The sequence below is a fragment of the Periplaneta americana genome, chromosome 16 (assembly GCF_040183065.1).
Source record: "Periplaneta americana isolate PAMFEO1 chromosome 16, P.americana_PAMFEO1_priV1, whole genome shotgun sequence".
Taxonomy (NCBI): Eukaryota; Metazoa; Arthropoda; class Insecta; order Blattodea; family Blattidae; genus Periplaneta; species Periplaneta americana.
The window spans coordinates 157766412-157782415 of record NC_091132.1 but is presented as its reverse complement, the minus strand read 5'-3'; the positions used below and the strand labels follow the sequence as shown (position 1 = coordinate 157782415).

At 34.7% G+C, this 16004-nt stretch overlaps 2 protein-coding genes across 5 annotated transcripts in view; one reads left to right on the top strand and one right to left on the bottom strand.

The window, feature by feature from the left end:
* LOC138691564 (zinc finger protein 678-like) overlaps nt 1-16004 on the top strand; it is a 225026-nt gene that overhangs the window by 171057 nt on the left and 37965 nt on the right. For 3 of the 4 annotated variants that reach the window (XR_011329910.1, XR_011329909.1, XM_069813646.1), the window contains exon 1: nt 2938-3087. The exons of the other annotated variant lie outside the window; for it this stretch is intronic. The gene's annotated coding sequence lies outside the window, so the exon portion shown is untranslated. Of the gene's footprint in view, nt 1-2937; nt 3088-16004 lie in introns of those variants that run through there. 4 annotated transcript variants of the gene reach the window in all.
* Nucleotides 5878-16004, bottom strand: part of LOC138691571 (zinc finger protein 664-like) — a 116003-nt gene continuing 105876 nt past the window's right edge. Inside the window, exon 5 of the mRNA XM_069813665.1 lies at nt 5878-6184. Within this exon, the coding sequence (XP_069669766.1) occupies nt 6094-6184 (91 nt within the window). The 3' untranslated portion in view covers nt 5878-6093. The remainder of the gene's footprint in view (nt 6185-16004) is intronic.

The window sequence follows — 16004 nt, the reverse complement described above, 5'->3', positions numbered from 1 at the left end:
ATAATAATAATAATAATAATAATAATAATAGTTGTAATAAAATTATTATTAAGGTATTGTTAATATTACAGTTATTATTAATATTATTACTACTACCATTACCATTATTATTATTATTATTATTATTATAGAAATGCATATAGAGTGTTAGCTGGGAGGCCGAGACATAGATGGGAGGATAATATCAAAATGGATTTGATAGTACACACTGGATTAATATAGGTATATATTAATAGTACATTATGCAACGAGCCTATAATGATAGTAATTAAGAGGCAACTATGATTGCTTATGATACGAGTGCAAGCGAGTTTCATAATTTTCATACGAGCGTCTTAATTACCATTATAGGCAAGTTTCATACGACTTTTTATGCTCGACCATATTAATTGAATTCATTTGAATATTATTTACAATTAACTCTATTATAGTAACAGAACATAACCTTCTGCGACAGTATTGGATTTCCAGTCTCCGTGACTTTTTGCTAATTCTCTTTCGATTGCATATCCGAGAATAATCGATACTTTCGGTTTTATAACGGTACAAAGCTGACTTGACATTGGCTGAACACCTGTAAGCTGACATGACATTGGCTGAACACCTGTACTTTAATGAGTAGGTGTACTTTAATGACATACGTTAAAGGACTGCTACCAGGTGTATAATTACTACATTTCGGCATGGTCGAGCATAAAATAATTAAATTGTTACAATATGCTTAACACGTGTTCTTTTACAAAATTGACCTCCATCAATATTCCTTTGCATGGACATTATATAATCGGCAGATGAGATAACTGGTTTGAATAATGTTTATACATTTTATATTCTGCTTTGCATTATAAAGACAAAAAAATATATATTTATCTTCCGTTACGTCTCAGTCTAGCCTCGAAATGAGTATAGGTTATAGCCAGGGCTGGGCAAAATACTGACATCCAAGTATTTCAAATACAAATACAAAATAAGTTACTTCAAAAATTTGTATTTGAAATACAAATACAAAATACTTTTAAAAAATTAACCAAAATACATTTGTATTTCAAATACTCGATACAATATATAGGCCTAAAGAAATAAGAATATTACTCAAAATCTAAAATATCATACTAACATTAAAAGTATTTTTATCTCGAAGTTTTATAAAACACTGTAACTGAACATTCTTCCTTTACCCAGTCAGCAATGAAATTATGCTACATATGAATAATTACTGCTTCCTTTCAAAAACACCAGTTTCTCAAGAAGTTTATCAGATAAGGATCCCCTTGCTTGTGAATGAATAAATCCTGCAAAACAGAACAGTCTTTCCACAGGCGCAGAGGAACACAAACTTGTATTATACTTTATAAAAGCTTGTTTCACTGTTGGGTAATTCTCTGGATTGCACAGGGTTGTCCCTTTGCCATTGAAGAATTGTATGAGCTCATACTCCGCAGTAGACAAGTTCTTTTCTGTTTTCTTTTCGAAGTCTGTTGTACTTGAGTTGAAAACATAAAAATTGTTTTCATTGTCTGAACTGACCAAAGGTGTAGCAGAGAACTCCTCAGCTGATTTCACACACATGTTCTGTATCCTCTTCTTATCATTTGATGAGGCAGTGTCACGCAGCCATCTCATCTTCAATGATGGGTGGAAGCAAGCTGCCAAAATAGCTCAATTTGCTTCTGGGGTCAGATCAAACATCGCTTTAAATCTTGACGAAAGCAAATTTATTAGGATTGGAGTTACTTGGAATAGATGGCGTAGATTGCTAGATAACAGAATATGTAATCTGTTTTTGAGGGAAATTAATGTGGACAAAAGTTGGCCGTAATAGCACGTATTCACACTTTGTATTAAATCAAGGGCTACGGCAGTGGGTTTCAGAACTGCACAATATTCTCCAAGGTACTGAAACTCAACATCTTTGAAGATTGGCAATCCCAGTTTTTCACATATACTGTTTAAATCATGCTTGAATTGCAGTATTTGAGAGACTGAGTGATAAAGAAAATTCCATCGAGTTGGGCAAGGAAACTTTAATGAATATTTCAAGACATCTTATCTAATTTCTGAGGATTTGGGTCCCCTAGACGTATACCATAATGCTGAACATTTAGCGAGTGTTGGGTGATGGATCCTTGATTCTATTGGAGATTTCTTTATGGCATTAAGGAAATCAGTTGTGGCAAGAAAGCTAAGTATATGGCTAGCACATCTGCAATGGGCAGGCAAATAAGACAAAAGTTCATTCTCCAAATCCAAATCCAAAACTTGAAGGACAAGAAGAAGAAAAAGTATTTTGAGTATTTGAAATACAAAATATATCAATTTTATGTATTTAAATACAAAATATATTACAAACTCTTTGGTTTGAAGCGTATGTTTCGCAAGTGTTCTTGTAGCCAAATGGATAAGGCTATGGAGGATAGAAATGAACGTCGGTGGTTCGAGTCTCGTCACCGGCAAGGTAAGTTAAAATGTGTGTTAATGTTACGGTATGTAATGTAGATATAAAATCAGTAATAGGAGAAAGGGGAAAAAGGATGGAAGAGTGAGAGTGTAAAAGAGTGTGCGAGGGAGGTAGACAGAATGGAAAGAGAGGATGTGAGATAAATTACCGTATCCTTTTTTTTTTTTTTTTTTTTTGTTTCTATCTAGTGCGTATTTTAAGGTGTTGAGATGGTATATTTTCTTTCTCGCAAATGGTGCGTTTGTCTTCAGTGTGGTTCAGGATATTTTATTGCTATATTATGTAGTTTCTTTCTTTTTTTTTGGCGCTGCCCCTGTACGGAAGCGCGCTCGAGTTAAAATTGATAGCAGCTAAAACACGTCAAAATACGGTGTAATCGTAATTTCCGCCAGAAAATCCGTCACCCGTCCAAGCCTTTACCCCTTCGCTACATTGAAATTCCATCAATTTTGACAGAATTTCCGTCCAGTTGGCGACACTGGTGTTTAGTCGCTAATTTCACGGCAGCTTTGATTTATTTAGATCCAGATCGCAAGCAGAAGCAACGACGTTTTCTCATGAAAGTCGTGGTTACATACTTACGCAGTTCCGCACGTATTTGTTTCGTAGGATTACAATTGTAGAAAGAGGTAAGTTGCAAAATTATATCTCCCATGTATATAACACAACATAAACTTCAGACTACAATATAAACGTCGCTTTGTTTTCAATATATCTGTTTTACTATTACCGCTGTTTCGTGGCACGTTATTGTTTGAGAAATTATAATATAAGGGGGAAAAGAACTCGCCACTACCCCATTATCTCCTTGCTTAGTTACCTCATGACTGATGCCTTATGTATGTCATTTATCACATTCTAACCTGACTAAGGACATTTGGTTAAGCACCTATCATACGATGTTTAAACTGGTACTCATATATAAGCTGATGTCAGCCATTGTTGTGTAATCGTAAAACATATTTTCCCTGGACCAAAAAGTATTACTAGAATCACATCTAGTAACAAACTATTAGAATTATTTTCATAAAGGAGGCACTGTGTAAACATAAAAATGACTTATGTAATGAGACCCGGGTACTAGGAAACTACCTTAAACAGATATTTACATTGATTTTTTTTGGTGAATTTTACTTATATCCTAGACATTATAGGAACATGATAGAATGCCTTGAAAATGCCTTGGATTTATAGTACTGATCAGTAGAAATTAATGGGATCACTGGGATAGCTGTAAGCGCACCCAATGCGCCCTAAATGCATATCTTATATACGAAAATTGTCGCGAGTGAATGAATAATACGGCCATATTTCTTTAATGTAACATTGGCTTTCAGTGTCGCCAACATAACAACACTACACACCTAATCAAACCTAACCTAAGCTCTCTCATAATACTACACATTTGATCTAACCTAACCTGTCACACAATACACACCTAATCTAACATAACCTAACCTGTCACATAATACTATGCACCTGTAGTAACATTGCTCACATTTAGTATAATTTCGTTTGCTTGTATTGCTGGCTCTGCTTCTCGTGTCAGCACCATCTAGTGTAAGTGGATCACAATTTATTCGAAAAAGCAAATATTATGACGACTTTCATAATAATTACATTTAGTTCGTCCAGTATATATTTTGTGATATATTAAATGTGTTGATGTAGTAATAAAATACATATATATATATATATATATATATATATATATATATATATATATACACGCGCACACACACACACACACAAATAAGAATTGAAATGTGCTGTGGATGTGATAAAAGTATTGAAAATTGGTTTATAGCGCCACATTGACAGTGATAAAAGTGTGCATTATTTGTTCATTGGCTGATGGAAACTCTGTATTGACCGTTTTTTTTTTTTTTTTTTTTTTTTTTTTTTTTTTTTTTTTTTTTTTTTTACAAGGGCACGGACTATTTCGCATCTTCGAAGTTCTATAGCCTAATATGTATGTGTGTTACAATGCTGCACATTTTCCCTTTCCAAGAAGGACCATGATACGAGAATTAAACAGTGTTAGAATTAGATTGGCGATTAAAAAAAAACAGGGAATCATACTGTAATCCATGAACGAAAAATCAAATACAAACGGCGCAGATTTTAGCATCCATGATAAGTGAGAAATTTCAGTCCTCTTCTCATAGTTGTTTCCGGTTGGCAAGCCCGATTCTGCTATTGACATAATTAGTAATCCAGAAGTTTTTGTGATTATTTTGGAAATGAAACTATCCATCTTCAGATGGATGCTGGAACTTTACTTTTTCCGTTCTTTTTCCGGTATCTGTGAAGACTGGACATCATTTTGGCCATGTAAAACGTTAGCATATATTGAATCAATGACGTATAATTTTCCATAAGTTCGTAATGAATTGTAAATGGCGGAAGATCGGCGACGTAAGTTATGTATTATCCCATATATTTTCAGCAGTATAGGCTGTTGTGAGAAATCTATTGCTGAGATGCGGAAAATAAGGCGAATGATATATCAGTGTTGTAGAATCTTATATGTGCCCTAAATAAAATTGTTCGTCGTAAATCGTTAGCAATTTCAATGCTTCATTCGTTGCTGGTTGCGGGAAATAAACTTACTCATCACGGTAGCAAGAAGTGAAATAACCTGCTATTTTTCCTACAACAAAATATGCTTAGGAGCGATCAGAAAATATCTAACCGATTAAACCAAAGAAATATGAAATTAATTTCGATGTAGTCTAGTTTAAAGACCCAGCTAAAATAGGAAACATGACTCAATTACTACCAAGGAAAATGAGAGAGTCACACACACAAATATTTACATCACACCGCCATTAAATATATGAAAAAGACCCACACTACTTGATTAATAACTGTAAAAATGTTTCATTTTAATAACAATATTGTTACCTTACGTAAGTTTTATAGTTTTCAGTAACATATAGCCGTTACTGAATAAATTATAGAAATGAAGGTCTAATTTAAAATATTCCTCCTCTGCGTTTCCTTACATAAACCCCAAAAGGCTTCATTTTCATATTATCATTATAACATTAATGTGTATAATTAGTGAAACTGACGTAATTGCATTAACTATAATAATATATCATTTTTAATGGTAATAATGCCATCCAGTAGTGGCTGGTGGTCAAAATAATGAGTGTGCTACAATTTCTATATTGGCCTACTGTATACACTTATATGTATTTATCTTAATTTGAGACTCGCTTAGTGACGAAATATGAAATCCATACGATGTTCCTTCCTACTGTAGAACCTGTCAATTACCCTGGTGTTAAACCCTTCAACTTGGATATCATACTCTTTCCTATTGACACTGTTACTTCACAGAATGGATCCTGTAAATTGTTGGAGGCTATGTATAGAAACAATTGAACAGCTCCAACTATATTCCAGAAGGCAGGTGTTCCGTATAAAACTCAAAGTTGTGTCTTTAACACTCTTTTGTTCAGTACAGTATAGCTGTTGACAGCAACTTCAAGTTCACGTTCAGGAAAATTAGGCTATCCAATAATTGCCAGAAAATTTGCTGTTTAACAATTTTGTTGCATCTAGATAGCTTAAAGACTGGAAACGGTGAGTAGTTTTCTGAATTATACGGTCACATACTTCCTTGGCTACAGTTTTCTGGGATTCCATTCTCCGTCGCTTGCTGACTGGTTCAGGAGGAACCTCAAAAACCAGGTAGACGGCAGCAGCAGTCGGACACTGGAATTAACAAATAGGCCTACATTGTAAATAGTTCCTAGTTCTTCCACAAACAAGCATTCTTTCGTTATGCTTTACTTTTGTAATCTCCAAGCTGTGTTGTGCTGAAGCTGACTACAGCACTTCCCCGCGTAAAAATAGCCAATCAGGGCAGTGATTTCAGCTTCGCACATGCGCATTAATTGTCTACATTCTCATTTAGGGTTTTGAGTAGCACATTGTACCCCCTGAGGCACCAAAGAGCTAAGAGCGAAGACTAAACATTCTATAACGCGTCATGAACATAACCACGGAAAATTGTCAAATGGCAGATCAGATACTATGGTGGTATTGCAAATACATTATTTGAGCAAAAATTATCATTGTGATGTAGCACTGTAGCACATAAGGACGGGCCGCCCCTGATGTCATCAGACATTCTTAAATTTTGTAGTTCTTAATATCCAATACACAACTGTACTCGTAAAACTACAGACCAGAGAATCAGACCTGTAAATTATTTTTTATACGTTATCAAAATGTTACACAAATGAAGATCGACATATTGGCATTAAGATGTGAAAGACTCTGAGCCATCTGAACTCTAAATAAGTCAGCAATCCTGCAGGTCATGGCCTTCGTGTAATAGTTTATTGTTTATTGTAGTGTGTGTTTTGTTTTATTCTGAAATGCAATTAATTAGATCTCAAAACTGACGAAAGGTAGATTTTGGAAAATTGACTTTTCACTGAAAACTACTACTTTTCTGAGAAACTTTGGGGTCCAAGCTTCAAACTGAGGGGTCACTTATTAAAATCCGTTCAGCCGTTGTCCCGTAATTTCAATTACCACTTCAAATTATATATATATATATATATATATATATGTAGTGGTTGAAAAACAAGAAGTGCTGCAAATATAACTCCAAGATTCATCGAGACAAGTGTGCATCTATGGTAGTGTTACATAGCATATTCTTTAAAGCAAGCTTGTTGTACAATTAAAATGTAAAGCAAAACAATTTCTTGACTTCTTTGATATAAAAAAGCATTAAATGTCATTCAGAGAGATAGAGAGAGGAGAGTTAAATATATTTCAAGGTAGAAAACAAGGGGTGGGGTGTATGGGCAAGAGAAAAATTATCACGACAACGCTGGTTGCCATGATACACTACCACTATCCCAGTACTACAGCTCAACTGATATTATAATTAGTAACTATAAGTGGTAATGAAAAGCAGTTACAAAATGCTAGCTAATTTACTGCTAACTGTATGCAATATTATTTGAGAGAACTATATGATATGTAGGCTAAGCAGTTGTATCCCAACCTGTTCTGTTAACTCAGTGGTTATGATCATGGAGGGATAAGAAGAATATCACATTCGTAGGGGTTCGAATACTGGCCAGATCAAAAATAACTGTAAATTGTAAAATAGAATATAAGTTAGAACAAAAGAGGAAAGTAAGTTAGATAGTAATAAAGACAAAAAGATAGATCTAAAAAATTGACAAAATGTTATTTTCTACTAATAAAGATAATTTAGGACGTATTTTTTTACACTTTCAAATCCCCAATTTTCACGATAGCCCAGGGCTCTATTCCACAGAAGTATGGTATTAGTAATAGTTATTAGTAAAAGTTATTGTATAGTAAGTAATTGTAACTTTCTGTTTCACAAAATAATATATAGTGTTAGTGACGTCATAAAAGTGTATGGCCGAAGAACAGCGGTTTGTCACATGACGTCATACTTTGAATTAGGTTATGTTCACGTCCTTGGTAATAAATTCGTATTTCAGGATGCAAGGAACGGTTTATCATCATTCGTATAATATTTGTCTGATTTATTTTATGAGGAATGATGAGAATTTAAATACTTTATCATATATTTTTCAATATTTAAATGTGATTTTTCACTTTAAGATCGCAGTCGTAATTTTGCGTAAGTAATTGCAATGTGCAATTAGTTACAATTGCAATCGAGAGATGGTACAAGTATCCATATCCCCATATTTGTTTGTTATTAGAGTAAACTATTTACTTTTAAGGATTTAGAGACAAGGAAAGACACTGTGTTCGGTACATTTAACTAATTTTGGGAGCTACGATATGTAGCGAAAACCGGTTACGAAAGCCAGCTATAATGGTTGGAGCATTCATCGTGCTAACCACACGATATTTCATTTCTGGTTGGATGATCGTCCACTTCAGCTTCGGCATGTGGACGTGAGGCTATCGGTCATGGCCTTCATGGGCTGTCGTGCCTCGGGTTATTACATTTAACTAATGTAAAAGAAATACATAATAAGGAGTTGTACTCAAATTGTATGTCATGGTGTAGCTGTTATCACAGAGTACAATATTATCTAACTCTGAAAACTTTGAAATTGCATGCATGCTCTGATATTGGCTTCCATTAATCAACCAATGAAATGTATTTCAAACTGATGCTTAGGTTACTTCGATTGGTTGTATGTTGTAATCTTTACCTAATGTTAGTGAAGGGTTCTTTCTGCTTCAAGTCCACCTAACCTAAAACATTCATTGTATTGAAGAACATTTATTCTTCTTTTGATATACACGAATTTTCTTACTTTTACTACTAAAAAATGTTATGTTTTATTTAACGACGCTTGCAACTGCAGAGGTTATATCAGCGTCGCCAGATGTGCCGGAATTTTGTCCCGCAGGAGTTCTTTTACATGCCAGTAAATCTACTGACATGAGCCTATCGCATTTAAGCACACTTAAATGCCATCGACCTGGCCCGGGATCGAACCCGCAACCTTGGGCATAGAAGGCCAGCGCTATACCAACTTGCTAACCAGGTCGACTCTTTTACTACTATTAGACTACATATTTCAGTCAACTAGTTCCTTGAGTTACACAAAAATTTCAGTGGTATTTAAAGTTATTAGCATTCCATCAGTTGTAGGTTAATCTGTACAAATTACAACAGCTTGACTAATACTAATATTTAGATGATACAGAACAATGAAAAGTCGCTTGTACTGTTTTAAGTATGGAGTAAATAAGTACAAATGTACACGAAAACCTTTGTAGAACACAATTCTATGAATAGCTATTAGTTACAACAGAATATACTTGTAATATATTACACGATACTTTTGTGGAATAGGGCCCATGTAGCTGAGATAAAATGCACTATATCCTATATTCCTGGCAAATATTCTGTTGTGTGTAGAGGATCCACGGACAGAAGGTATACAGAAAATATGTCTAATGAGATTATGTCTACTTTTTCGCGTCTAATAACAGTAGCTCTATAGCAACATATCTACATAAAGTAGGTCTACTCTGTCTTTTAGTCTACCTGAAAAAATGTGTACAAATGAAAATGCCTACTAGAAAAAGTCTACTAATGATTTAATTGTTATATAACACTTATTTAATTACCTTACTGAAGTTTTAAGGAACAAATTTATAGCACTATATTAAGAAGAAATAACAGAAATTTATAATTACATCCCATCTTCATTCCCATGTATAGGTTGACGTAATTCCAAGCTATAGCTTTGACTCCTCAGATAAACTTTGACTTCACCCCTGTCTTTATGTACTTGATAATTGTCTATCATTATTTCTACCTGCTATTGATTTATTTGGTATGACTTCTTTATTGGGTGTTTACATTTCCGTGGTCAGCCAAAATTTGAGTGAGAGGAATTTCATTGTCTCTTTGATCTTCCCTGATGTGATCGAGGATCTTCCAAATTCACGCATGGTGCGTCACAAGCATTTTGTGAAATTTACAGTGCCATCCCTCGAAACTATTGATCGTGCGTTGTGGTCTATCTTACACTTAAGATCATTTACATTTAAGGGGGTCCGGGCAAGAAAGTGCCAAGCCACATTTTTACACTTTTGAGATAATGCAAGTTGAATGTTTGATCAAATCCTCAAATCACAGAAAAAGTTAAATTTTGATTCTGTATATATAATTAATTTCCCTGATACATTGTTAATGAAAATATGAAATATATTATCCACATTTTTTAATATTTTATATTATAAATTTATATTTTAATGTATAATGTATACTGTTCTGTAGCTTGACACTGTCTTCGTCAAAAGAATTACTAATTGTATAGTGTGAAGTTTTATTGACATTATAAATGTTATATTTTCAACTATTATTTACCATTTTTAAGACTAACAAACTTGATATTAATTTCGTTACATCTCAAAAGACAAACAGTAACCTAAAACATAGGGTATTGCAAAAGTCAGTTCAAATATTAAACCCCTATAAATATTATAATATTTGAGATAGGGGTAAAACAAAAACATCACAGTGTGGGCAAACAACGGGATTTACAAAACATTGGGAAGATGTCCGGTGTTCTCTTGTTCAACGTACAGCATTCTGACTGTGACACCATGCATAGCATTTTGCAGATAATGTCTTGGAATATTGGTAATTTCTTGCGAGATGACATCTTTAAGGTTGTTGGATGTGCTAGGAAAACTCGTTCTTTAAGGTAACCCCACAACCAAAAGTCGGCCGGATTGAAATCTGGAGTTCGAGGAGGCCACATTATTGGAAAGTGCTTACTGATGACTTTGGTCGAAAAACGAACCTCAATTACGCGTGTTAACTCCACCATTAATTTTTAGTAGGTTATTTTACGCCGCTTTATCAACATCTTAGGTTATTTTGCGTCTGAACGAGATGAATGTGATAATGCCGCTGGAATGGGTCTGGAGTCCAGTACCGAAAGTTACCAATATATGCTCATATTAGGTTGAGGGAAAACCCCAGGTAACTTGCCCTGACCGGGAATCGAACCCGGGCCACCTGGTTTCCAGGCCAATTGCGTTAAACGTCACTCCACAGGTGTGGACAATACTGGAATAAAACAGACTGTTACAGTAAACGGGGAGCACTACTACAGCGTGTTACAGAACTTCGGCATCCGAAGACAGAGGAATCACGTTATGGAAAACATAATCTTCATGCAAGATGACGCTCCACCCCCACATCTTTATCCCTGCAAAAAGATTACGCAGATGTTTGACGATTGTGTCATCAGTAGGCACTTTCCAACAATGTGGCCTCTACGATCTCCAGATTTAAATCTGGCCGACTTTTGGTTGTGGGGTTGCCTTAAAGAACGAGTTTTTCTGACACATCCAACAACCCTACTGCAACTGAAAGATGCCATCTCGCAAGAAATTGCCAATATTCCAAGACATTATCTGCAAAATGCTGTGCATGTTGTCGCCGACAAAATGTTATACGTTGAACAAGAGAACGACGGACATCTTCCCAATGTTTTGTAAACCCTGTTGTTTGCCCAGCACTGTGATGTTTTTGTTTTTTTCCCCTATCTCAAATATTGTAATATTTATAGCGGTTTAATGTTTAAGCTGATTTTTTTAAACAATATTTTAATAATGAATTTATTTCTTCCAGAAATAAAATACCTTATTGTAAAAGTCAAATTAGTTCATATGTTTATACTACTCAAATATCTACGCGATGGTAATTCAATAGTATGGTAATGTACTCATATAAATATTAAATAGTTAGGACAAGAGAATGCCAAGCAACATATTGCAAAAATTTAGGGCAAGAAAATGCCAAGCAACAATTTTAAATTTAAGAATATCTTGACTCACATGAGGTAATAAAAGGAACAAAACGTTAGACAATGGGCAGTATTATTACTTTAAATAAATAATGAAATAGCAATTAGAAACATTTTTTTATTAAATGAAATGCGTACTTTGTCCAGGCAACACATCTACATTTAACATTCTGAGGGCAATATAATGTCAAACAACATTTAACCATATTTCAGATTTTGATGTTAATTCTTCTTCAGAAAGTGTCAAATATTCAGAATCAGAGCTGAAATTACTTCCTTCATCATTTGATTCATTAGAAAACTTAAGCTTCCTCCTATTTACAATTCTCTCCAAACTATCTTTGTTGCTTGACATTGTCTTGCCGTTATAGAAGATGCATGAAGTATTAGGGTAAGAACATACAACTGAAAATAGAGCCATCTGTTAGGTTTTCTGCAGAAACTCTTGACACCATAATTTTCAATGTATTATTTCCCATAAGATGGCATGATTAGTTCAATTTGGCCAAAAATGTGGCTTGGCACTTTCTTGCCAGGACCCCCTCATTTCACACATTTGTTGGATAGCGTGATGTTATCGTTTGGCATCTTTCGCCCCTTGGTGTCCCTCTAACATAGATTTTTTCAATGTAACTGGCTGTTGGTTCAACTCCAGCACTTACATCTTCATATAATACAGCAAACATTTCTTCTACGTCGTCTGGGTGAATGAACGGCATAGCAATGAGCTTCCTAATTTCATTTCGAACTGTTAAATCATCATCGTTACTGTAGGCTTCTTTAAGTCATTCGTTTACCACTCTCTTCCAAATCGACTGGCCGAAATCGAAGAGGCAGCCTTGATGACAGTTCTTGGAAAAGCTGTATTCAATACAATTACAATACAATGTAAGTAGCAAAAACTGTCTGGTTGATAAAGACTAGTCAATATTTTGTAGAAGTTAAAAACAAACAAGGAAGTAGTTGCTAAATTAGACATTAAACCTAGATTAATTATGTAGAATTGAAATTACTGGAGATTGAATTATTTTATGCTACAATAAGATTTATTTATTTATTTACTTGTTTACTTATTTGTTTGTTTATTTATTTGTTTATCTATCTATCTATCTATCTATGTATCTATCTATCTATCTATCGATCTATTTATCTATCTGTCTGTCTGTCTGTCTGTCTGTCTATCTATCTATCTATCCATCCATCCATCCATCCATCCATCCATCCATCCATCCATCCATCCATCCATCCATCCATCCATCCATCTATCGATCCATCCATCCATCCATCCCATCCATCCATTTATTTATTTATTTAACCCATTCAGCAATGTAATTACAGAGTGGAGACAAGTGAAAATAACAGTAGTAATAGATATAATAATTGTAAATTAAACTTAAATTTAAACAGTTACAATCCAATACTACTCAACAAGAGATATCAAGCAAATATTACATGTAAATCTCGGTAAACAAAAACAAAAGTATTTACAGTATAAAGAAAACTTAGTAATAGTAATAGAGCAAGTGATGAAATGCAAATAACTAGTCCTTCGCTCTAATTTCCGGCAGCCAATCACGTTGCAGGTCGGCTACATTTAAACGTGTGTGTCTTGTGATTTGCTGATGAAGATGTTAAGCATTTCCTAATGCTGAATAAATACTTAATATAATCGCCCGCCATTTTGGCTCTTTCGTTGGCGTTCGCAGAAAGCACACAAGGATGTTATTTGCCGCTCAATTATTTGCTGAATCACAGCGAGTTTGATAATTATCATAGGAGCTACGACATGATAATGTTTAACGGTGTGGCAAATAGATCCCTCGTCTGGTAGCTCGGCAAGAACAAAAATGGCGAACGATACTACCTACCTAGACTTTATAGAGCCTTGACTTCCTAAGACGTAAGCAAAGAGGAGGAGTCACGCCGGGAATAACAGCGTCGCGACTATAGTCACAGATTAATAACAATAATACAATAACTGATGAGGGACTAGACCTACTTTAAGTCAGCAATGTTAACAGAATTAGGAGTTAGTAATGATAATTGATCTGAAATAACTTAAGAAAGAAGACCAAAAATACAATCTGCAAACCATTTAAGACCTATTCATTAGCAAAATACTTATAGAGTGTTTTGAAAGCTACTGTATTTATTTCTCTCAAGAGTGTGGCTCTATCCTGAAAGATGTCAATATTGCTCAGTTTATTGTAGAAGGAACAGATTCTAAGAAGTGGAGAGTACTTATAATAACATGTCCTAGCATAGTTTATATTAAATGTTTTTATGCTCGACCATGCTGAAATGTACTAATTATACACTTGCTGGCAGTCCTTTAATGCATGTCATTAAAGTACACCTACTCATTAAAGTACAGGTCTTCAGTCAATGATAACTAAGCTTACATGTGTTCAGCCAATGAGAAGTCAGCTTTGTACCGTTATAAAACCGCAAGTATCGATTATTCTCGGATATGCAATCGAAAGAGAATTAGCGAAAAGTCACGGAGGCTGAAATCCAATAATGTCGCAGAAGGTTATGTTCTGTTACTATAATAATTAGCGTTAATTGTAAATAATATTCAAATAAATTCAATTTGTCATCTCGTTTTTCAATGTCGAATTCAATAATCAAGGTTATAATATTATCAAGTTTAACGGGATTATACATCAAGGTCAATGACATTATTGTTTCTCGGAAAAAATCAATACTTTCGCCTCTGCGCACATCTCACAATTCACGACCTAGAACAAGGTCACTTCCGATCTTGTCAGATACAAATAAAATGTATACATCTGAATACCGGTAATTTCAAGTTAGAAAGATGGTCGAGCATAAAAAGTCGTATGAAACTCGCCTATAATGGTAATTAAGAAGCTCGTATGAAAATTATGAAACTCGCTTGCACTCGTTTCATAAACATCCATACTCGCTTTCTTAATTACTATCATTATAGGCTCGTTGCATAATGTACTATACTGGTCCTACAGTTCTCTCTGGGTACATGTACTGCTATCCTAGACAGTAGATGACTATTTACAGAACTTGTTAATAAATTATGGAAGCATTTTATATCAATATTATTCCTTCTGTGTTGCAAACTTTCAAAATTAAAGAGAGACAAAAGAGATGAGTACAAAATACTACTGGGTGTTCATTTCAAAGTGTGTCATGACGTCACTGTTGTTGGGTCACCGATTTGAAGCGAGTTTCAGCTTATATGTTAGAGAAGTTGCTTATTATTTAAGGCGTTCTTCAATCTGAACTTGAGAACGTGTACGGTATAACTTGAACGTCATAGCAACAGATGACGGTCTCTACGGTCTGTGTGCTACCATAACCTCTTTCGAACTGTGTTTTGCGCCGGCAAGTCGTACACAGGGTATTTGTTGTCATCGGTTGCATACGGCAACATTCCACAACACAAATCAAATGCTCCGTGTCCATGTTGACCGTCGAAGTTAATGTCAACAAATACGTAAGTAATCGTCTTAACCCTCTCCCCATATCCCGACAGTACGTATTTCCAAACAGTTTACATTCCTGCCACTACCAGCGTTACCGTACGTATCGGTACGTACTCTTCAGAATGAACGCCGTACTTGCTAGGCAACTTCTCTACCTCTTAGGTTATACAGCTCTGCGGAAGTGTAGGAAGATTGAATTCTCTAGGCTCATCAGCTAGCCACATGATGGCATACAGCAAGCCATGACACATTTTGAACTGAACACCCAGTACTTTCATTATTCCAGGAGGGATAGGAACCAAATGATTTAACAAACAAAAATCTAATGAATCTTTTTTGAACACTCTCAGTTTTGTTAATATATTTAATTTGATAGGGGTTCCATACAGTACTGCAATATTCAAGTTTTGATCTAACTAATGAAAAAAATAGCATTTTTAAACTATCTTGAGAAGAGAATTTTGTGGTATGTCTATAGATAAATCCTAGAAGTTTCAGAGACTGAGACACAAGTTCAAGAATATGGCTTGAAAAATCCATATTATAAGTGAATCGTATGCATAAATCTTTTACCGTGTCTGTCATTTTCAGTAACTCTCCACCCATTGAGTATGTGTAAGTAAAATAAATTTTTTTCCTAGCATATATCACATAATGACATTTATTTAAGTTCAAATACAGTTTATTCTTCAGTGACCACTTGTATACCTCGTTTATATCTCTCTGAAGCAAGTGACAGTCATTAGGTGACATAGATAATTG